A 22,333-nucleotide genomic window follows, 5' to 3' on the forward strand; every position below is an offset into this window, starting at 1 on the left:
CTTCCTTCAACAGTGAATAAAGGATCAGTTTGGAGTGATGTGAGTTACACATCCAGATGACCTGACCTGTTGGCGTTGTTTTATCATGATGGAGATACTGTTCATGTTGGCCTCCTCCAGTATGCTGGTGTTAGTATGTTTGTCCTTAGGATTGTACAGAACATCGCATTGACTAATGGCTGAATGAAATGGAGAGCTTAGTTCATCCATCTCACACCGTGTGGACTTCAGCAATATAATCTGATGACATGGCCGCAGCGTATTTTATTTTTACGTTAATAGTTGCTCTGGGCCCTTCAGATTTGTTGGTCTGCTGTAAGTGTCTGTAGCTGACTTTAGACCAATGAAGAGTGGCTGTGACCTTACTCCCTGTTCATACCAATGAAGAGTGGCTGTGACCTTACTCCCTGTGACTTCATACCAGCGAAGAGTGGCTGTGACCTTACTCCCTGTGACTTCATACCAGTGAAGAGTGGCTGTGACCTTACTCCCTGTGACTTCATACCAATGAAGAGTGGCTGTGACCTTACTCCCTGTGACTTCATACCAGTGAAGAGTGGCTGTGACCTTACTCCCTGTGACTTCATACCAGCGAAGAGTGGCTGTGACCTTACTCCCTGTGACTTCATACCAGCGAAGAGTGTCTGTGGCTTTACTCCCTGTGACTTCATACCAGCGAAGAGTGTCTGTGGCTTTACTCCCTGTGACTTCATACCAGTGAAGAGTGGCTGTGACCTTACTCCCTGTGACTTCATACCAGTGAAGAGTGGCTGTGACCTTACTCCCTGTGACTTCATACCAGTGAAGAGTGGCTGTGACCTTACTCCCTGTGACTTCATACCAGTGAAGAGTGGCTGTGACCTTACTCCCTGTGACTTCATACCAGTGAAGAGTGGCTGTGACCTTGCTCCCTGTGACTTCATACCAGCGAAGAGTGGCTGTGACCTTACTCCCTGTGACTTCATACCAATGAAGAGTGGCTGTGACCTTACTCCCTGTGACTTCATACCAGCGAAGAGTGGCTGTGACCTTACTCCCTGTGACTTCATACCAGTGAAGAGTGGCTGTGACCTTACTCCCTGTGACTTCATACCAATGAAGAGTGGCTGTGACCTTACTCCCTGTGACTTCATACCAGTGAAGAGTGGCTGTGACCTTACTCCCTGTGACTTCATACCAATGAAGAGTGGCTGTGACCTTACTCCCTGTGACTTCATACCAGTGAAGAGTGGCTGTGACCTTACTCCCTGTGACTTCATACCAGTGAAGAGTGGCTGTGACCTTGCTCCCTGTGACTTCATACCAGCGAAGAGTGGCTGTGACCTTACTCCCTGTGACTTCATACCAATGAAGAGTGGCTGTGACCTTACTCCCTGTGACTTCATACCAGTGAAGAGTGGCTGTGGCTTTACTCCCTGTGACTTCATACCAGTGAAGAGTGGCTGTGACCTTACTCCCTGTGACTTCATACCAGTGAAGAGTGGCTGTGGCTTCACTCCCTGTGACTTCATACCAGTAAAGAGTGGCTGTGGCTTCACTCCCTGGGCAATGGCTGAGTCTCCGGCCAGTGGATTGGGCATGTGCCAGGAGTTAAATCACTGTGATGGTAAACGTCAGTCCCAGACCTCCGTGCAAAAAAATTCAATCCACTTCAAGATTATTTGTGACAGAATGTTGGATCATCGTGACAGCCATGTCACAGGAGCAGAATCATACTAGGAGCTTATTTTTCCCTGTTGTAAGGGTGTAAAGGAGCATTCAACCACCGGACAGCCATGTCACAGGAACAGCATAATACTTCTTTATTCTTGGTGTAAGGGTGTAAAATTGTGGGACTAACGCAGGGCACATCTTCCATTGCCCACAAACTAAAGGCTGATGCTGTCAGTGGGCACTGTATCAGATAACTCCTGGACCTAATAAAGTGGCCACTGAGTGTAGGTTTCTGGTCTTCTACTGCTGTAGCCCATCCATTTCAATGCTTGGTGTGCTGTGCATTCAGAGTTGCTCTCCTGTACACCACTGTGGTTATTTGAGTTACTGTCACCTTCCTGTCAGCTTGAACCAGTCTGGCCATTCTCCTCTGACCTCTCTCATTAACAAGGTGCTTTCACTCACAGAACTTCTGCTCACTGGCTGTTTTCTGTAAGCTCTAGAGACTATTGTTTGAAAATCCCAGGAGATCAGCAGTTTCTGAGATACTCAAACCACCCCATCTGGCACCAACAATTGTTCCACAGACAAAGTCACTTAGATCATATTTCTTCCCCATTACGGGTTGGTCTGAACAACAACCGAACCTCTTGACCATGTCTGCATGCTTTTGTGCATTGAGTTGCTGCCACGTGATTGGCTGATTAGATATTTGCATTAATGAGCAGGTGTACAGGTATAGCTAATAATGTAGTCACCAAGTGTATATGTTATAGAGAGTCGGATCACCACAGTAGCCATGTCACAGGAGCACAGTGATACTTGGAGCAATTTTTTTTCCATGGTATGAGGGGGTAAAATGTGCCTTAGTGATGTAGGGCCTATCTTCCATCTCCCACAATCTGAATGCTGATGACGTCTTTACCGGTAAACAAGGACATGACTGAAGTGAATGCATCATCCAAATGTCATAATTATACCTATTTCTTTACAGTAATTAATTCCCTTATAAGTGAGTGACCTACTTAACACAGAATTTAATTTCCTTTTACAGTAACGTTTACTTAACTGGTTTAAGTTATTTCCTCCTGCACCTGGGTCAATTTGAGGGCAAGTTAAACTGTTAGCAAAACTTTTATATCTCCTTTATTTTCCTTTGGTTTCCATGGCCACTGGAATTATGACAGAAGACCAGGAAAACTCCAATGGCATTTCACGGCCAGTGTCAGTAAACCAAGGACTGATGTGCTTTCAGAACAGAGAGGGAGGCTATAAAACTGTGTGGCATGCTTCTGCAAACACCCATCCGTGCCTCGCGTGTGATGAATCGACCTGTGCACCCACTCTTGTGTGAGTAATCGCAGCGGCCATTTTGTGCAGTGAAAGGGCCCGTCACCACACCTGGAGGATTGTGTTCACTTCTGACTGTACCATTATGGGAAGGATGTGGAAAATTCAGAGAGGGTGCAGAGGAGATTTACCAGGATACTTCCTGCATTAAAGAGCATGTTTTATCAGGATGGCTTGAGCAAGCTAGGAATTTTCTCTTTGGAATAAAGGGGGATGAAAGATGGCTTGATAGAGGTGTACAAGACGATAAGAAGCATAATTTGAGTGACTTTTTTCCAGGGCAGAAATGGCTAATATGAGTGGGCATAATTTTAAGGCGATTGTAGGAATGTATAGGGAGCATGTCTGAGGTAAGTATTTTACAGAGAGAATATTAGGTGCTTGGAACACACTGCCAGGAGTGGTGGTAGAGGCAGATATGTCAGGGGCATTTAGAAAACTCTTAGATAGGCACATGGATGAAATAAATGGAGGTCTATAGAGGAGGGAATGGTAAGATTGATCTTGGAGGAGGTTAAAAGGTTAGAAGAACATGTGGGCTGAAGGGACTATACTGTTCTGTGATTGTTCTATGCTTTATGTTAAGTGACAAATGGTCACTTAATTTATTTTTGTGGTGAAGGCAGAGGGTAGGATGTTGGCACAGGTACCTTGGGAAAACTCCCCAACCGCTTATCTTGTGCCAAGAAGTCTTCGCAGGCTGCATAACATTGGCTTAATGCCTTGCTTAAAGGTCAGTGCCTCTGATGTGGCGGTGTGGTGCTGGGACTGCGATGTGTCAGCCCGGGTCTCGTGATAAGAGGAGCAGAACCAAGCTGTCACAGGTCCAGAGGAAGCTGGTTCGATTTTAACATTTATGAGAAATCTGGCTGGGTACACGGATGGGGGCAGGGGGTGGTGTGGAGGGCTAGAGAGGTTGACGGGACTAGGCAGAAAAACAGTTTGGCATGGACTAGATGGGCCAGAGGGCCTGTTTCTGTGCTGTAGGGCTCTATGACTCTGTGAAAGAACCTTATTGGCAGGCTTCTGTCAGCTCTGGGAGAAAGATTCGAGTGTTAGAAATTGTGAATGGTGCTCTATTTCTTTAATAATCATGAGCAGCTCTATAACCGTGGAAACCGCAAGGCACCGGGACACCATGAACACTGTTGGACTGATGCGGAATGTGCAATTGATTCTGGAATGTCAGCGTCCGGGCGCAGAGGGTTACTTAATAGTAATAACGAGAATAATTGCTGCTCATGCTCTTTGCACATAGTGTATCACCTTGTGTTGTTCTTACCTGTATCAAGCCACTTGAGTACCTGTAGTTGAGTGATGAAAGCTGAAACTTGTACTCTATCAAAAAGCAAAAGGGGAACTCAGCAGGTTTAGCCGTATCTAGGGAGGGAAACGGACCATCAGCATTTTGGGTCGAGACCCCTGATCTGCTGAGTTCCTCCGGCAGTTTGCCTTTTGCTCCGGATTATAGCGGCTGCAGTCTCGTGTGTAACCAGTAATTGACACCTCTTACTGTAGCTCACTTTCCATCAGAGTTTCGGGAGAGTTTGTCGTCTATTCGTGGTTGATGTTAAGGTGAACCTGAGTCAAGGTCTTGTGGTGTACAGGTGAAACTTTCAGCTTGAAATAGCTCCCACTGGCCATAATAAGTGTCCATCTTTTGCAAAGCGGGTCATTCAAAGATTCAAGATACAAATTTCACCTATTATCAAGGTATATATACAGAATACAATGCTGACAGTTGTCCTCCTGCAAGCAGACACCAAACAAAGAAACACCATGGAACCGTTCAAGCGAACATCAAACACCCAACACGTGAAATAAAGAACAAATTGTGCAAGTGGGTCATGATGTATAACACTAGTATTTTAAAGACTTGCGTACTTACTGACCATTACGCCACTGGCATTTAGGGCAGCAATGAAGGTCCTCCATCTCGGGCGGTGTTCAGGTCTTTCTTCATCGTGTCAGTAGCTTCCTCACGGTTTTCACTACTGTCACTCATGCGAGTCCCAGGTGGAGACTCAGGAATACCATCGCACTCAGTTGTAGAAGGATTCTCATTGCTATTTCTGTAACAATTTTGTTTTACCAGACAGGGTTGTTGGCCCTGTGCTGACCCTACCAACCTGGAGGACCGGTGGACCACTCTTAGTCTGGCCTCTAACCTTTGACCTGTTTGGCATGGATGATCCTACCAAGAGCAAAAGTATAAAGCCCTGGCTCCAGCCAACGTAGTTCTCCAGGTCACTCTAAACCTTACGACAAGGTTGTGGTATCTTGGAGGAGTATTTTAAAGAGATTAACTTTATATTGACACACGTATATTGAAACATTGCACCAGTTGAGAATTGTGCTTGAGGCTGATACCAACCTTGCATCCCCAAACCCTAATCCCTTCATGTTTGGAATGTGGGAGGAAACTGGAGCACCCACAGGAAACTCATGTGGTCATGAGGAGAACATACCAACTCCTTACAGACAGTGACGGGAATTGAACAATTGTTGGTTGCTGGCACTGTAAAGCAATTGTACTAAACAGTGCAGATTCCATTATATGTATAAAGTTTGGAAATCTTTTGCTTTGCAAATAATACTTCAGGAGTGAAGAAGTCATTGGTTTTGACCATCATGCTAAAGCGATCAATTTGCTAGCTCTAGTCAAACCAGGAAGGAAGACATTTGTAAGGTTGGTTCAAGTGGTTGAGCGGTAGAAGTGACTCACCGCAATCTTGATGTGCAATGATGTGACTTGTGCATTGAGAATCAGATACAGGTGAAACAGTTGCAAACTCTGTTGCAGGTTAGAGGTAGATTCCTAAACACTGAACAACATATCCAAAATGCTGGAGGAACTCAGCACCATCTAAGGAGGGGAATGAACAGTTAAAGTTTCAGGCTGAGACCCTTCATTAAGCTCCTGATGAAGGGTCTTGGCCCGAAATATTGACTGTTTATTCCTCTTCATAGATGCTGCCTGGCCTGCTGAGTTCCTCTAGCATTTTGGGAGTGTTGTTCTGGATTTTCAGCATGGCAGAATCTCTTTTGGTCCTAAACACTGCTCTGGGTCTGGAGGAGGTATTGTGGGTTGCTTCATGACGGGTGTACTCAGGGGAAGCTGCTCTGTGAGAGGAAACTAAATTTCAAGTGGCCGTTTGATGTTGCTTAGTCAAACAACTGAAGGATTAGCGACATCATCCAGCAGTGACTCAGGATGTAAACAAACTGCGACTCAGCTCTTTGGCATCTTCTGAAAAAGGGGGAAGTACCTGAAGAGGGTGCTGTTATCATTGAGGCAGCTTCCAATATCAGGATAATGAGTGTAAAGAGTCTGTCTGTCATGCAGAGGACCTAGAACATTACAGTACAGTACAGGCTCTTCGAACCAAAATATTATGCCAACCTTTTAACCAAGTTTAAGATCAATCTAATCCCTCCCTCCCACATACCCCTCCATTTTTCTTTCATCCTGGTGCCTATCTTAAATATCCCTAATATATTTGACTCTACCACCTTCCCCATCCCCGACAGTGCATTCCACATACTTACCACTCTCTGAATTAAAAAGCCTACCTCTGGCACCGCCCCCCCCCCCCATACTCTCCTACAATCACATTAAAATTATGCCCCCTCAGAGTAGCATCTTAACACCTCTGTCAAGTCACCTCACACCTTCCTGTGCTCCAAAGAGAAAACCCCGAGCTTGCTCAACCTTCCCTCATGAGATGTGCTCTCTAATTCTGGTAAATCTCCTCCACATCCTCTCGAAAGCTTCCACATCCTTTACAATGAGGCAAGCAGAACTGAACACAATACCCCAAGTGTGGTCTAGCCAGGATTTCATAAAGCTGAAACATTACCTGTGGCTCTTGAACTCAGTCCACTGACTAATGAAGGCCAACACACCATGTGCCTTATTAACCATCTTATCAACTTGCACTGCAACTTTGAGCAATTTATGGATATGGACACCTGGATCCCTCTGTTCCTCCCTGCTGCTGAGGATCCTGCCATTAACCCTGTATTCTGCCTTCAAGTCTGTTGACGTTTCTTAGCTAATACATTTCCTTTAAGTTAAACTATCCTAATGGGTTGCTAATCTAGAATATCTTGATGCATAGTATTACTTGTTATTGTTCTTTTCCGTGCCTTGGGCATCGGGCAGCAACCCTGCTGTTTCTTTACCATTTTTGTTTGTTTTTTTTTAACGAGGCCGAGTTTCTAGCTCAACACTCAGCCCAGCACGGATGGAAAGCGTGGAAGGAGCCGGCCGGATTCGAACCCAGAACCACGCACCTCGAAGTCCAGTGCGGACGCCACTACACTACCGGCCAGCTTGCATAACACCATAGGGCACATTTATGCTTACTTGGCAGTGGGTCTTGAATTTAGTCTCTCGACTAACTACATACAAGGTCACTCGACAACTTTTTAATTGAGAACAAAGTAATCAGGATCCGGTTTAATATCTCCTGCGTATGTCACGAAATTTCTTGCTTTGCAGCAGCAGTACAAAATCTGTGAATTACATAGGCACATATTTAAAAAAAAAAGTAGTGCAACAAAAGAGGCAAAATCATACGGAGGAAGTGTTCATGGGTTCAATTTCCGTTCAGAAATCTGATGGTGGAGGGGGGAAAGGCTGTTTCTGAATCATTGAGTGTGTGACTTCAGGCTCACGTGTGTTGTCCTTGATGAGAAGAGGGCATGTCCTGGTGATAGGGGGTCCTTAATGATGGATGCCACCTTTTTGACCCGTCGCCTTTCGAAGGTGTCCTGGGTGCTGGGGAGGCAGTGCCCATGAGGGAGCTGCCTGAGTTTACGACCCTCTGCAGCTTTTCACCAATTCCGTGCAGTGGTCCGTCCCCCACACCAGACAGTGATGCAACCAGTTAACTGCCCTCCGTGTAGAAAGTTGCGAGTGTCCATGGTGACATATCAATTCTCCTCAAGCTCCCAGTGAAATATCACCACTGTCGTGCCTTCGCTGTAATTGCGTCGACAGAGTAAGCCGGGCGAATCTTTTCGAAAGGAGTAAAGGGCATCACACACATTAATTAGGTGATAACCCGGATGGATCGCATGGACTGTTCACGTTCGGCCGAAGCATTTCATGTATCAGCAGGCACTGAAGTAAAGAGACTGTTCATGGTTATAGACACCTGCATTATAGTATTGGTGATGGGTGAGCAGCAATTTAAGCCACGTTGGTCAAATGTTACCTTGAAGGTCAAGGAACCAAAGTTAAGTGACATTAATATAGCGGCCCCTTTTCCTCAGAGTGGAAATGGCTGATACGGGAGGGCATAATTTTAAGGTGACGGGGGGGGGCCGATGTCAGAGGTAGGGTTTTACACAGAGTGGTGGGTTCGTGGAAAATGCTGCTGGGGTGCTGGTAGAGGCAGATGCATTAGAGACACAAGAGGTTCTTAGATTGGCACATGAATGAAAGGAAATGAAGGGTTAAAGATTCAAAATAACTTTATTGTCAAAGTACACATGTTTATTTTCTTGCAGGCATACACAGTAAATGCAAAAAAAAACAACCAATGTGTAAACAGCAACAAAATATGCAAATACACTCAAAAAAAAAAGCAATATATGTGGAGAACATGAGATAAAGAGTCCTTGAAAGTGAGTCAGCTGGTTGCGGGGCGAGTGAAGTTGAGTGAAGTTATCTCCTCTGGTTCAAGAGTCTGATGGTTGATGGATAATAACTGTTCCTGATCCCTGTGGCTCCTGTACTTTCTTCCTGATGGAAGCAGCGAGAGGAGAGCACGGCCTGGGTCGTGGGGGACCTTGATGATGGATGCTGCTTTCCTATGACAGTACTTCATGCAGATGTGCTCGATGGTGGAGAGGGCTTTTCCCGTAATGGACCAGGCCATATCCATATACTTTTGTACATTTCACCGTTCAAGGGCATTGGTGTTTCCAGACCAGTCAGAAAACTCTCCACCACACATCTACGGAAGTTTGTCAAAGTTTTAGATGTCATGCAGAATCTTCACAAAGTTCTAAGGAAGTAAGTGGCACTGCTATATTCTTTGTAAGTGGCAGTTGCGTGCTGGGCCCATGATGTGGAAGAGAAAGTTCAGATTGATCTTGGAGTTGTTTAAAAGATCGGCCCAACATCACGGGGCAAAGGGCCTATACTATGCTGTACTACTGTAAAGTTTATGTTCTATGAAATGGTTGCCTTTCTTTGAACTTACTGGTGGAGAGCATCAAGATGATAAGGATGAGATAAGGTTGGATATGTGGGTGGTTTGGGAGCAGGGCAGCACGATAGCTTAGTGGTTAGCTCAATCATTTTATAGCACCGGTGATCGCTGACGGAGTTTGATTCTCCCCGCTGTGTGTAAGGAGATCGTATGTTCTTTCCATGACTACACGGGGTTCCTCTGGCTCATCCAGTTTCCCCCCTCGTTCCAAAGACGTATGGTTAGGATTAGGAAGTTGTGACGTACAATGTTGGTGCCAGAGTGTGCTGCCACTTGCGGGCAGCCCCAGCACAATCCCCATTGATTTGATTTGACCCCAATGACACACTTCACTCAATGTATTGATGTTTTGATGTACAGTACATGTGACAAATAAAACTAATCTTGATCTTTAGATAGAGTGTGATGTATGTGAGTGAAGCAAAACTCCCTCCTTTGATTGTTCATGGGCAAGGAGCCAGTTAGGCTGCTGGAAAATGGTTATCAACAGTACAGCTAGAATGAGGAGACAGTAGGAACTTGAATGCAATTGTTTGAAACGGTTGTACTTGTCAAATTCTCCAACGTGATCTGTGATGAAGTTGATAGCAGTCAAGGTCTGGAAGCAACATTCACCTGGGGAGTGATGGAGAGTAGTATTATTAGTAGTTGTAGCATTAGTATTACTGTAATAGTAGTGGTAGTATTAGTAGTAAGAGGAGCTGTTGATGTAGTATTGGTAATGCTAGTAATAGTAGATGTTGTATTTGTAGTGGTGATGTGATCACTCAAATCGAGTATGATGTTCTTCTAGGGGGTTGTGTATTGGTGGCCGATCCGGGATCCACGTGTTCTGGTCCAGTCTTGGCAAGGATAAGTGGTGTTTGTGGTTAATGTTCTGGGTCTGTTGGTTGCTCCGTTTTCTCCTTTAGCAGCTGCCACTTGTTCTCTGCAGCACAGCAAGGTCACTCTCATCAGGCACAGCTCCCTCTTGAACAGCCTTCCTCCAGGTGTATCTACTGAGTGCAATGTCTTCCCAGTTCTTAGATGTAATGATGAATTTCCTCAGGCTGATTTTGACGTTATCTTTGAAGTGTTTCCTTTGCCCACCAGGTGCTCCCTGACCTTCCTTCAACTGGGAGTAAAGGATCTGTCCGGGGAGACATGTTAGGCATCCGAATGACCTGACTGATCCATCGGAGTTGGTGTTAATTTATCATGATGGAGATACTGTTCACGCTGGCTTCCTCCAGTACACTGGTGGTAGTGCATTTGTGATGGAGAGTGGAGAGGATGCTTCCATTAGGGGAAGAATCTAGAATCCAAGGGCATAGCCTCAAATTAAAGGGACGTCACTATAAAACTGTTATGAGGAGGAATTCCTTCATCCAGAGAGTGGTAAGTCTGTGGAATATGTTGCCACAGAGGGCTGTGGAAGCCAAGATATTGGGTGTATCTAAGGATCCTTCCTCACTGGCTTTTGAGCGTGGAGTGGCAAACCAGATTCTGGCTGTCCCTCATCATTCATCCACGTCAATGGCCTTCAAACATGGAGCATGGAACAAAGGCCTAGACTCTGGCCTGACATCTAAGCTCCCCATATCTCTGTCCCGAAACCCCAACCTGACTCTTCACTCCCTTCTCTATCGCAAAACCATCCATATCTGGTCCACGTCAACCATGATGCGAATCCAAGCTAATCTGCATCAGTAGAGTCTCAGGATCAGGAAGATGGCAGAGGGAGGCCTTATGAGTTCTCCTTAATGTAGTCAGAAAGCATCCATCATTGTAATCGTCACTCAGCACCTTTGTTCCCGGTTGCCCCAGTGGAAAGACGTGGCTTCCCTAAACCCCGTCCGCTTGGAACACATTATCTATTAACCCCGGCTTCTGTTCGGTGTCTTATTTCCCACTGGCTGTTTTCCACTCATCCAGGAGCAAAGGCAGTTCTGGAGCTCTCTGTTATTGAGATCATTAAACAGTTTGCAGAACATTGACAGCCTAGCTGGAGTCTGACGTGCCTGTTGCTTCTGAGCACACTGGTGTATAATTCATTAGCATGTTCTCTGATGCCAGTCCGACAACTTCACACCAGAGGTTATTACTTTCATCTGAGTCACAGGTGATTTCATTTGCAGAATGCAGCAACTGCTTGTTGTTCAGGCTTCCAACTTTTGAACCCTGGTTTGAGAAAATGTCCAACTTTTTTCAGCAAGAGGTCTTCCTTCTTCAGATAAAGTGCGGCGCCAATCTTAAAAGGAGGAGGGAATGCTGAGTGTTGGAGAATGGATTTGTTGGGCTTGGCAACCTAAGGGTTAATCCTAAAGAGGAGAATCTAGGAAGTTCAGGTAACATCAATCATTTGTAGTTCAAAGTAGATTTATTATCAAAATACATGTATGTCACCATATTTTACCCTGAGATTTATTTTCTTGTAGACATTCATAGTGGAACAAAGAAATACAACAGAATCAATGAAAAACTGCACACCAGCAAAAACAGACAAATAACTAATGTGCAAAAGAAGCCAATCTGTGCAAATACAAAAATCAATAATGATAATAAATAAGTAAATGAACAATACTGAGAACATGAGTTTTTGATTCCTTGAAAGTGAGTTGATAGGTTGTGTTCAGTGATCGGTTCAGTGATGAGGTGAGTGAAGTTATCCACACTGGTTCAGGATGCTTGAGGGGTAATAACTGTTCTCGAACCTGGGGGTGTGGGACCTAAGGCTCCTGTACCTCTTTCCCGATGGCAGCAGTGGGAAGAGAGCATGGGCTGTATGGTGGGGGTCCTTGATGATGGATGCTGCTTTCTTGTGGCAGCGTTCCTTGTTGACGTGTTTAATGGCAGGTAGGGCTTTTCCTGTGATTTATTGGGCTGCATTCACCACATCTTGTTGGCTTCCACTTTTTGTAGGTAATCACTGGAACTCAAATTACTATTGGCATTGGTTTATAATTGTCACATGTATCAAGATCCAGTAAGTCAAAAAGCCTGTTTCTATACTGTATGGTGATACAGTACAGTGGAATTGGTTTATTATTGTCATAAAAAATAAAGGCATCCGTTAGTCTTGCGAGACAATGGATCTGCGCCTGGAAAGTTTTCACTCTCCAGGGCGCAGGCCTGGGCGAGGTTGTATGGAAGACCAGCAGTTGCCCATGCTGCAAGTCTCCCCTCTCCACGACACCAATGTTGTTCAAGGGAAGGGCATTAGGGCCCATACTGCTTGGCACCAGTGTCATCGCAGAGCAATGTGTGATTAAGTGCCTTGCTCAAGGACACAACACGTTCCCTCGACTGGGGCTCGAACTCACGACCTTCAGGTAGCTAGTCCAATGCCTTAACCACTTGGCCACGTGCCCACATATTATTGTCATATATACCAAGATACAGTGCATATTATTGATACAGATCAAATCATTACACGGCTCATTGAGGTAGAACAAGGTAAAACAGTCATCGTCATCATTATGTGCCATGTTGTATGACATGGGTGATCACTTTCTTTCTATGACCATGATTGTTCTTGGCAAATGTTTCTACTGAAGTGGTTTGCCATTGTCTTCTTCTGGGCAGTGTCTTTACAAGATGGGTGACCCTAATCAACATCTGGCTAAAATTCCTTCTAATAACTTACCCACTACTGATGTCAAGTTTGCCAGCCTATAATTTCCTGGCTTGAGTGACGGCTATTATTCACCAACCATCAGGCACTTGAACTGGCACGGATACCTTCACTTGCCACAACACCGAACTGATTCTCTGACCTAAGGATTCCTTGTGACTCATGTTCCCAGTATTTTGTTTACTTATTTGCACAATTTAAAGATTAAAGATTAATGCACGGTGGAATGTGTTCTTTACATCAAATCAAATCAGCAAGGATTGTGTTGGCGAGCTTGCAAAACAGCATACCACCAATAGTCTGGCCGCATCTTACTAACCCTGACAAGCACGTCTTTGGACTGTGGGAGGAAAGCAGAGCACCTGGAGGAAACCCACCCAGTCACGGGGAGAACGTACAAACTTCTCACAGAGAGTGGCAAGAATTGAATTCCAGTCTTATAGCTGGTGCTCCAGATCAAATTGTCTTTGCACATTGGTTGTTTGTCAGTCTTTGTGTAGAATTTTTGGTAAATTCTATTGTATTTTCTTTATTTTCATGTAAGTGCCTGCAAGAAAATGAATTTTTTTTTAGATTTAGATTGAGGACATGCAGTCCTCTTTTATTGTCATTTAGTAATGCATGTATTAAGAAATGATACAACGTTCCTCCAGTGTGATATCACAGAAGCACAAGACAAACCAAGACTAAAAAAACTGACAAAAACCACATAATTATAACATATAGTTACAACAGTGCAAAGCAATGCAGTAATTTGATAAAGAACAGACCATGGGCTCGGTAAAAAAAAAGTCTCAAAGGCTCTCGAAAGTCCCATCATGTCACCCAGATGGTAGAAGGGAGAAACTCTCCCTGCCATGAACCTCCAGCGCCGCAAACTTGCCAATGCAGCACCCTGGAAGCACCTGACCACAGCCGACTCTTGAGTCCATCCGAAAACTTCGAGCCTCTGACCAGCCCTCCGACACTGAGCACTAGCACCGAGCACCATCTCTGCCAAGCGCTTCGACCCCAGCCCCAGCAACAGGCAATAGGCAAAGCCGAGAATTTGGGGCCAAGAATTTCAAAGTAGTATATGGTGACATGTATACATTTTTATAATAATTTCTTCTTTAATTTAGATGCTGGAATCTGGAGCAACAAATGATCTGCTGGAGGAACTTGAAAATTTGAGCAGTGTCTGTGCGAGGAAAGGAATTGTCAATGTTTCTGGTGAAAACCTTGCATCAGTACTAAAAAATACGGACATTTCCTTTTCTTCCACTGATGCTGCTTGACCCACAGAGTTCCTCCAGCAGGCTGTTTGTTGCTGAGATATATTGGTGTTGGTTACGTCAGACACGGAATCAAGGCAGGTGAAGCTGTAGTAGAGATCAGCGTTCATCCAATGGGTTACAGGACAGGTTCAAGAGCCTGAACATATTCCTAATCCTCACAAAGCTGGGGCTATACACGGCATTGTCAGCGTGCACAGGGCATAGTGAGCAGTTTTGGACCCTTTATCTAACGAAGGATGCGCTGGTGTTGGAGAGGGTCCTGAGGAAGTTCGCAAGGATGATCGCGGGAATGAAAGTGTTAACGTACGAGGAGTGTTTGATGGCTCTGTGTCTGTGTTCACTGGAGATGAGAAGAATTGCGGGGGGGGGCGGGGAATCTCACTATCGAATGTTGAAAGCCCTGGATACAGTGGATGTGGAGAGGGTATTTCCAATAATGGGAGAGTCTAGGACCAGAGGGCACAGACTCAGAATACCAGCATGCCCCTTTAGAACAGAGATGGGGAGGAATTTCTTTAGCCAGAAGGTGCTGAATCTGTGGAATTCATTGCCACAGATGGCTGTGGACACCAAGTTACTTGATTATTGGGAGTTTGATAGGTTCCTGATTAGTCAGGACTAGAAAGGTTATGGGGAAAAGGCAGTAGAATGGGGCTGAGATGGAAAATATTGATAGAATGGCAGAGAAGACATGATGGGCCAAATGGCCTAATTGTGCTCCTATGTCTATTGGTCTAAAGATCAAAGCAAACAACTGAATCTTGGACAGAACAGTACCTGCACGTTGCTAATCCCATCTGGTCTAAGTTTTAGGAAAGTTTCTGTTGTGTATCTAATATTTCAGACATCTTGGGAATCAAAGTTGGCGGTGAAAACATTAATAATTTCGGATATGCGGATGACACTGTGTTAATTGCAAGTACGAAGGAAGAACTACAAAACTTAATTGATATAATTGTTGAAGAAAGTGCAAAAATGGGTCTATCTATCAATTGCAAAAAGACAGAATGTATGGTGATGTCCAAAAAGAAGGAGAATCCTATCTGCAGGCCGAGAATAAATGGGGAAGACATAAAACAAGTACAGAACTTTTGCTACTTAGGAAGCTGGGTGACATCAGATAGCAGGTGCGACTTGGACATCAAAAGAAGAATAGGATGGCAAAAGACACCTTTACGAGAGTGAAGAGTATACTGACCAATACTAAACTAGACATGACAACCTACCTCAGAGTACTGAAATGTTATGTTTATCCAGTTATGTTATATGGCTCAGAATGTTGGACAATATCTAGTAACATGAGGAAGTGAATTGTAGCAGCAGAAATGTAGTTTTTGAGGAGGATGCAAAGAATATCATGGACGAAATGAATATCTAACGAGGATGTCATGAACAGAGCAAACACAAAAAGAGAAATAATGTATGAGATCATGAAAAGGCAACGTAACTTCATTGGACATGTGATTAGGAAAGAGGAGTTAGAATGCACAGTAACTATGGGAAAGATTGAAGGGAAGAAAGCTAGAGGAAGACAAAGACAAATGATGATGGAGACAGCAGCCAGAGAATTGGAAATGAATACCAGTGAATTGATCCACTTGACCCGAAACAGGAGTGTGTGGGCCATGGCAGTCAAAGCTCAAACTGGGCACGGCACCTGATGATGATGATCTAATATTTCAGTAGTGTTTGAGTAATATTATAAATGTACTGTTTGATTCAGCATTCTTGGTGTTTAAGTAATTAATTATGGGTTATATGTTAAAATATGTGAATTGCATACATCACATTGCTACCACATCATATGTGCACGCCTCACTTAAAGTAAAAATGAACATGCACAAGTTATCTCCTGGCTCCCTTGTTTTCCCTTCAATTAGCTTAATGTTTTGGAACTACAAAACATAGCAGCTTCTGCTCGGAGAAAAATTCATTCTGCGTGATGTGAAGGTTAGTTCGGCAGTTTTTGTTAAGGAATTGTTTGGCAAAGCAGATACAAAATTTACAATAAGATGGGTGTTGGCTGGAAAGATCTCACAGATGTTGGTGATCTTAATTCTTTCCTGCCACTTCAGTGATGAATGCTTATACTGTAACGCACTGGTTTCTAGGTGGGAGGTTTCAAGGCCAAGGTTATACTTGTCTTTACACGTGCAGTTATTAGCTTGTTCCAGGGCACCTCTGGAAATATTGCCACAATCCCTGGGACCCTTGTCTCACCCTTTGAATGATGGTGTCACCCACTATGAGGAGAGATCTATCAGCACTGGAAAAACAGATGTTAATTGTGCATAACAGAAATGATATGTGAAAATGCAGGAGGAAGGATTTCTGTAGTTACCTCCTCTCATTCCTATAGCTCCAAAAGCCAGGTTTAGTAGATATCTGCTTCGACTCTGCCACATTACCCTGGGATGGAAAATGCAAACAGGTGACCTTGTTGGCGAAAAGTGGAGCTGTAATCCCTCCAAAGGTGAGCCCCAGTCTAAGGCTTAACTTGGAAGAAGTCTTAAACAGGTTTAATGTGGGGGAACACACACAAAATGCCAGAGGAACTCAGCAGGTCAGGCAGCATCTATGGACGGGAGGCCCTCCTTCAGGACTGTAATGGAAGGGAAAAGACACCAGGATGAAAGGGTGGGGTGGGGAGAGGAAAGAACATAGCTGGAAGGTGAAAGGTGAAGCCAGGTGGGTGAGGAAGGTAAAGGGCTGGAGAGGAGGGAATCTGACAGGAGAGGACAGTGGACCATAGGAGAAAAGAAAGGAAGAAAGAAAGGGGCCAAAGGGGGAGGTGATAGACAGGTGAGAAGAAGTAAAAGGTCAGGGTGGGGATCAGAAGAAGAGGGAAGGGGGAGGAAAAATATTTTTACTGGAAGGAGAAATCGATATTCATGCCATCAGGATGGAGGCTACCCAACCAGTGTATGAGGTGTTGCTCCTCCATCCTGAGGGTGCCTCATCTTGGCCATCCTCAGGGTAGAGCTTGACGTGGGCATGGTCTTTGAACTGTATGGATTCTGCAGTCAGTTTGAGTTTGAGATGAAATGCAGACCTGAGGGAGGGCCTTTGGCCTGAAATATTAACTCTGTGTCACATTCCACAAATGTAGGAGGTTTGCTTGCATTTTCTGTCTTTATTTCAGATTTTACTTCAGAAAGTAGGGTTTACCTTTTATTTACCAGAGGAGTTGCTGTTAAAGAAAAGGCCTGCCTTCGGGCAGCCACTGTATGTATCATAGCTGGGGAGGGGACATTCCAAATGTGATTGTTGTCATCATAAAGGAAACACAACAAGGCAAGCTCTCACCAGCATTAATGTAATATTGACCAGTCTGAGATGTTAGATTGAATAATAGTTGTTGGCCTGGACAACCAGGACAAGGCTGTTGCTTTTCTTTGAAATTTTAGAGAGCAGCACAGGAACAGGGCATTCCGCCCATGGGCCAACCATGACGTCAATCGAAACTAATCTCATCAGCCTGCACCATCCTTTCCATCCCCTGCCTGTTCATGTACCTGTCTGCACACCTCCTAAATGTTACTGCCATATCTGCTTCCACTACTTCCTCCAGCAGTGTGTCCAAGGCATTACCACTCTGTGAAAAATATTGCCTCACATATCTCCTTTAACTTCCTCCCTCTCAATTTAAAGCCATGCCCTCTAGTACTAGTACCAGTATTGCTATTGAGGGTGATGGGGTGGAGATGTGTTTCTACCAAAGGAGGTGTAAGGCACTCATTCCCTCCACCAGCCTGCAGGTGACCCTTGGGTCAAGGTGTGGCACCTGTTTAGCCCTCCTGATCAGGGTCACATGAAGCCACGAGAGCAGCTGGAGGATGGTTGTAAGAGCAACTGGTGCATATCACAAGACAACAAATTTCACAGCATATGCCAGTGATATTAAACCTGATTCTGGCCATGCGACCTCTGACACCAGCCAGACAATCTCTGAAGAGTGTTAATATTGGCTGGGGTCACTTGACTTCTAAAGACATTGCACAGAAGAAGGCAGTGGCAAACCACTTCAGTGGAAAAATTTGCCAAGAACAACCATGGTCATGGAAAGATGTGATTGCCTACGTCATACAACGTGGCACACAATGAATGAACGATTGCTGTTGCTTTATTATTTTCATATGTACTAAGATACAGTGAAAAGCTTGTCTTGCGTATGTTGATCAGATCATTTCACAGTGCATTGAGCTAGAAAAAGGGAAAACAATAACATTGCAGAATGAAGTGTAAAAGCTACTGAAAAAAGTGCAGTGCAGATGAACTATAAAGTGCAAGATCATAATGAGGTACATGTGAGGAGAAGAGTCAACCTTATTGTTCAAGAGCCTGATAAGAAGCTGTCGTTGAGCCTGGTAGTATGTGCTTTCAGGCTTTTGTACCTTCTGCCCGATGTGAGAGTGGAGAAGGGAGAATGTCCGAGGTGGGTGGATCCTTGATTCTGCTGGCTGTTTTACAGAGTCCATGGAGGGGAGGCTGGTCTCTGTGATGTGCTGAGCTGTGTCCACAGCTCTCTGCAGTTTCTTGCAGTCACGTGCAGAGCAGTTACCGTGCCGAGCTGTGATGCATCCAGACAGAACGGTTTCTGTGGTGCATCAATAACAACTGGGAAGAGTTGACGAAGACACGTCAAATTTCTTTAGCCTTCTGAGGAGATGGAGGCATTGGTGAGCTTTTTGGCTGTGACACCAACTTGGTTTGACCAGGACAGACTGTTGGTGATATACACACTTAAGAACATGATGTACTCAACCTCAACACCGTTAATGTAGACAGGAAATTTGATATTTCCACCCTGGGAAAAATACTCTATTTATGCATCTCTTAATTTTGTGTACCACTGGGTTGCTCTTATACACCAGTGAAATTGGAGGTGCATAGTCTGTTCTGCATCTTGTCTGAAACAATGCGGTACATTATCAGCACCCCACCAGGATGTTAACCTAAATACTGAAGCATGAGTTCACACTTCTTGGCTGGGGCTTGAACCCACAATCTTCCAAGCCAGAGGACAGTATGCTACAGCTGATATGCCAAGCTAGGTTTTTGATTTTTAGCAGTCCCTCTGTGAATGGAGCATAGTGTGAGGTTAGAGATTTAGACCATAAAATCATAAGATATAGGAGCAGTATTAGGGCATTCAGCCCATTGAATCTGCTTCACCATTCAATCCCTCTCAACCCCATTCTCCTGTCTTCTCCCTGTAACCTTTGACAACCTTACTAATCAAGTACCTATCAACCTCTGCATTAATATACTCAATGATTTGGTTTCCACAGGTGTCTGAGGCAATGAATTCCACTGATTCCTCATCACCTCTGTTCTAGAAGGACTTCCTTCTATTTTGAGGCTGTGTCCTCTGATCTAGACTTGCCACTATAGGAAACATCCTCTCCACATTCACTATCTAGGCCTTTCAATATTTAAAAGGTTTCAATGAGTTTCCCCACCAGACCCACCCTAACATTCTTCTAAATTCTGGCAATGAAGGCCCAGAGCCATCAAACACTCTACACATGTTAACCCTTTCATTCCCAGGATCATTGTCATGAACCTCCTCTGGACCCGCGATCTTTCTCATGTACCTCTCCAATGCCAGCATATCTTTTCTTAGAGAAGGGGCCCAAAACTGCTTGCATACTCCAAGCATGGTCTGACCAATGCCTTATAAAGACTTGATCGGGTAACATTGCCTTCTGAATTTCGAACCACTGAAATGCCTCTTCTGACCGGCTGAAAAATTTAAGAGTGTCAATGTAATGACAGTGTTTCCTCCGTCTTATCTGGTCTACACTTGGTGTCTACGAGTGAAGAAATGACTCGGGTATCATCACTTTATCAATCCGTAACCAGTGCTCACACTACTTGGTTGATTAGGGCAGGGGCATAATTCAAATACCGCCATCATGCAAATAATTTGGATTATTAATTGAGTGAGTGGGAGGTATTGATATTCCTTTATTTCTAAGTAGAATTAGAGCAGCCATAATGATCCAGTGGAATAGTAGACAATAATCTAACAGATTTACTGCCCCATTCATGTGCGGCAATGGAACTGTATGCAATCTAAATGATTTACTTGTTTGCCAACACAGCACTGTGCTGTCTCTCTGACCATCATTCATTAGAGCAGTTGATGTAGAACAATGGAACTGGTGTGGTTAAAATACGTGCCCTGCACAGTGATTTCAGTAAGCTGGACACACACAGCAGTCTCCTCCAGTTAACTCGTTGTCATTGAAGAGCAGATTTTTTTCTCTCTCTCCCTTTAAGAACGCCGCCTCGCTCCTTTCTGCCTCTTCGCTTCCGAAGCACTGACTTGCACGAGCACCGAAAGGCGAACGGCTGCTGGGGAGGGCTCGAGCAGCCAGCAACGATTTAATTGCTGAATTTGCCGTGGTTAGTTGGGGTGAAACCACTATTCCCTTTGGAGACGTCTTTCACTTATAGAGCTCAGACTCCGGCTAAAATAATCTCAATAGGATTGGCCTCCTTTCAAAGTGCAAAGCTGGATGCCAACATTCCTCTGCTAAGCAAGGGGAGACTTAAGTGCTCTGTTTATCTGCTATTGAAAGGCCGCATTGGCGAAGTAATGTGGAAATCTTGCACAGTGTCTTTGAAATAATCATCTTAAGGCATGGGCTCATTTGTGAAGTCCAAGGGTTAAATCCTGGACCTCGCAATCATTAATAGCATCCAGTAAAATCATTCAGGGGAAGGAAGAGAAGGGGCCTGCACTATTTCCTGCACCTCTTCAGGAACGGTACTTGGGGGTCAGTAGGGACTGACCTCACTTGCACAGATGTCGAAGGTCTTCATTGTCACCGTATTGTCTTGCCTTGCTGTGTGGGGAAATATTGATGGGGAGATGGTGGGAAGGGAAGCATTTTTTATAGGCTCCCCAGAAGCATTTCACTCTCTTAGTGAATAGAAAATCTGTCTGTGTGCTTGCTCTCAAGTTACACTGATCCCCTTGTTAACTCATTACCTATTTCAGCAAACAGAGGCAGATGATTTTATTTATTTATTTATTTATTTATTGAGATAACAGCGTGGAACAGGCCTTACCGGCCCAATGAGCCACACAAGCCAGCATCCCACCGACTTAACTCTAGTCCAATCACAGGACAATTTACAATGACCAATTAAACTACCAACTGGTACGTCTTCGGACTGTGAGAGGAAACCGGAGCACCTGGAGGAAACCCGCGCGGTCATAAGAACAGTAGCGGTTGTACAGTAGCGTAGTGGTTAGCGCAACGCTATTGCAGCACTAGCGACACGGGTTCAATTCCCGCCACCGTCTGTAAGGAGTTGTGGACGTTCACCCCGTGAGTGTGTGGGTTTCCTTCGGGGTACTCTGGTTTGTTCCCACATTACAAAGACGTACATGTTCGTAGGTGAATTGGTCACATGGTGTAACTGGGCGGTGTGGGCTCATTGTGCTGGAAGGGCCTGATATTGTACTGTATCTCTAAGTGAAAAAACAAAATAACTCATGAAACCACCAGTTTGCACCCTCCACTGGGACCCCATCACCGTGAGAAGATGCTGTATAAAATAAAAGATGTTGCTCCATTAAACGAATCAGCAAGATTTATTAGGAAATCCATTCACCCCCCCCAAGTTCCCTGAAGGGAAAGATTTCAGGCTCCATTGAGGAATATAACTAGGTCTGAATTTACAGAGGCCTGGAGGAATAGACTTGTATAAACCACTTGTTGGATGTGGATAGTGATGTCGTGAATCAGCCCACCTCACTTTCTTCTTCAAAATGAGGCCATAAGACATGAAGAGCAAAAGACACAGCTGAAGAACTGGCCCTTCGAGCATGCTCCACGGTTGCTGCAAAACAACAAATTTCAGGACGTACGTCAGTGATAATAAACCTGATTCTGAAGATATTGTGGCGATTGGAAATCTCAAATAAAACCAGAAAATGCAGGTCGTGTTCAGTAGATCCATTAGCTGCAGAGAGAGAAACAGAGTTAGTTCTTTAGGCCTAAGACCATAAGACAGAAGAGCAGAATTAGGCCATTTGGTCCACTGAGTCTGCTCTGCTATTCCATCACGGACGATTTATTATCCCTCTCAACCCCATTCTCCCACCTCCTCTGTGTAACCTCTGACACCCTTACTAATCAAGAAACTATCAAGCTCTGAACATTATTTGGTATTGACCTTCCAGGTGCAGATCCATGGTC

General features: G+C 44.6%; 2 protein-coding genes across 3 annotated transcripts in view; both read left to right on the forward strand.

The window, feature by feature from the left end:
* The first annotated feature begins 381 nt into the window (after positions 1 to 381).
* On the forward strand, positions 382 to 1,719 carry LOC134352574 (putative proline-rich protein 21). The gene has a single exon (XM_063059827.1). The coding sequence runs from the start codon at positions 382 to 384 to the stop codon at positions 1,717 to 1,719; it is 1,338 nt and encodes a 445-aa protein (XP_062915897.1).
* A 1,219-nt stretch (positions 1,720 to 2,938) lies between these two features.
* LOC134353147 (mastermind-like protein 2) overlaps positions 2,939 to 22,333 on the forward strand; it is a 490,104-nt gene continuing 470,709 nt past the window's right edge. Inside the window, exon 1 of one of the 2 annotated variants that reach the window (XM_063061106.1) lies at positions 2,939 to 3,003. The gene's annotated coding sequence lies outside the window, so the exon portion shown is untranslated. Of the gene's footprint in view, positions 3,004 to 11,336; positions 11,555 to 22,333 lie in introns of those variants that run through there. The other variant, XM_063061108.1, reaches the window with a different exon arrangement.

Source organism: Mobula hypostoma, chromosome 10 (assembly GCF_963921235.1).
Source record: "Mobula hypostoma chromosome 10, sMobHyp1.1, whole genome shotgun sequence".
NCBI lineage: Eukaryota > Metazoa > Chordata > Chondrichthyes > Myliobatiformes > Myliobatidae > Mobula > Mobula hypostoma.

Excerpts from the sequence above, each read along its gene's own strand:
- LOC134352574 (XM_063059827.1), top strand. The coding sequence starts at position 382 with ATGAAGAGTGGCTGTGACCTTACTCCCTGTGACTTCATACCAGCGAAG.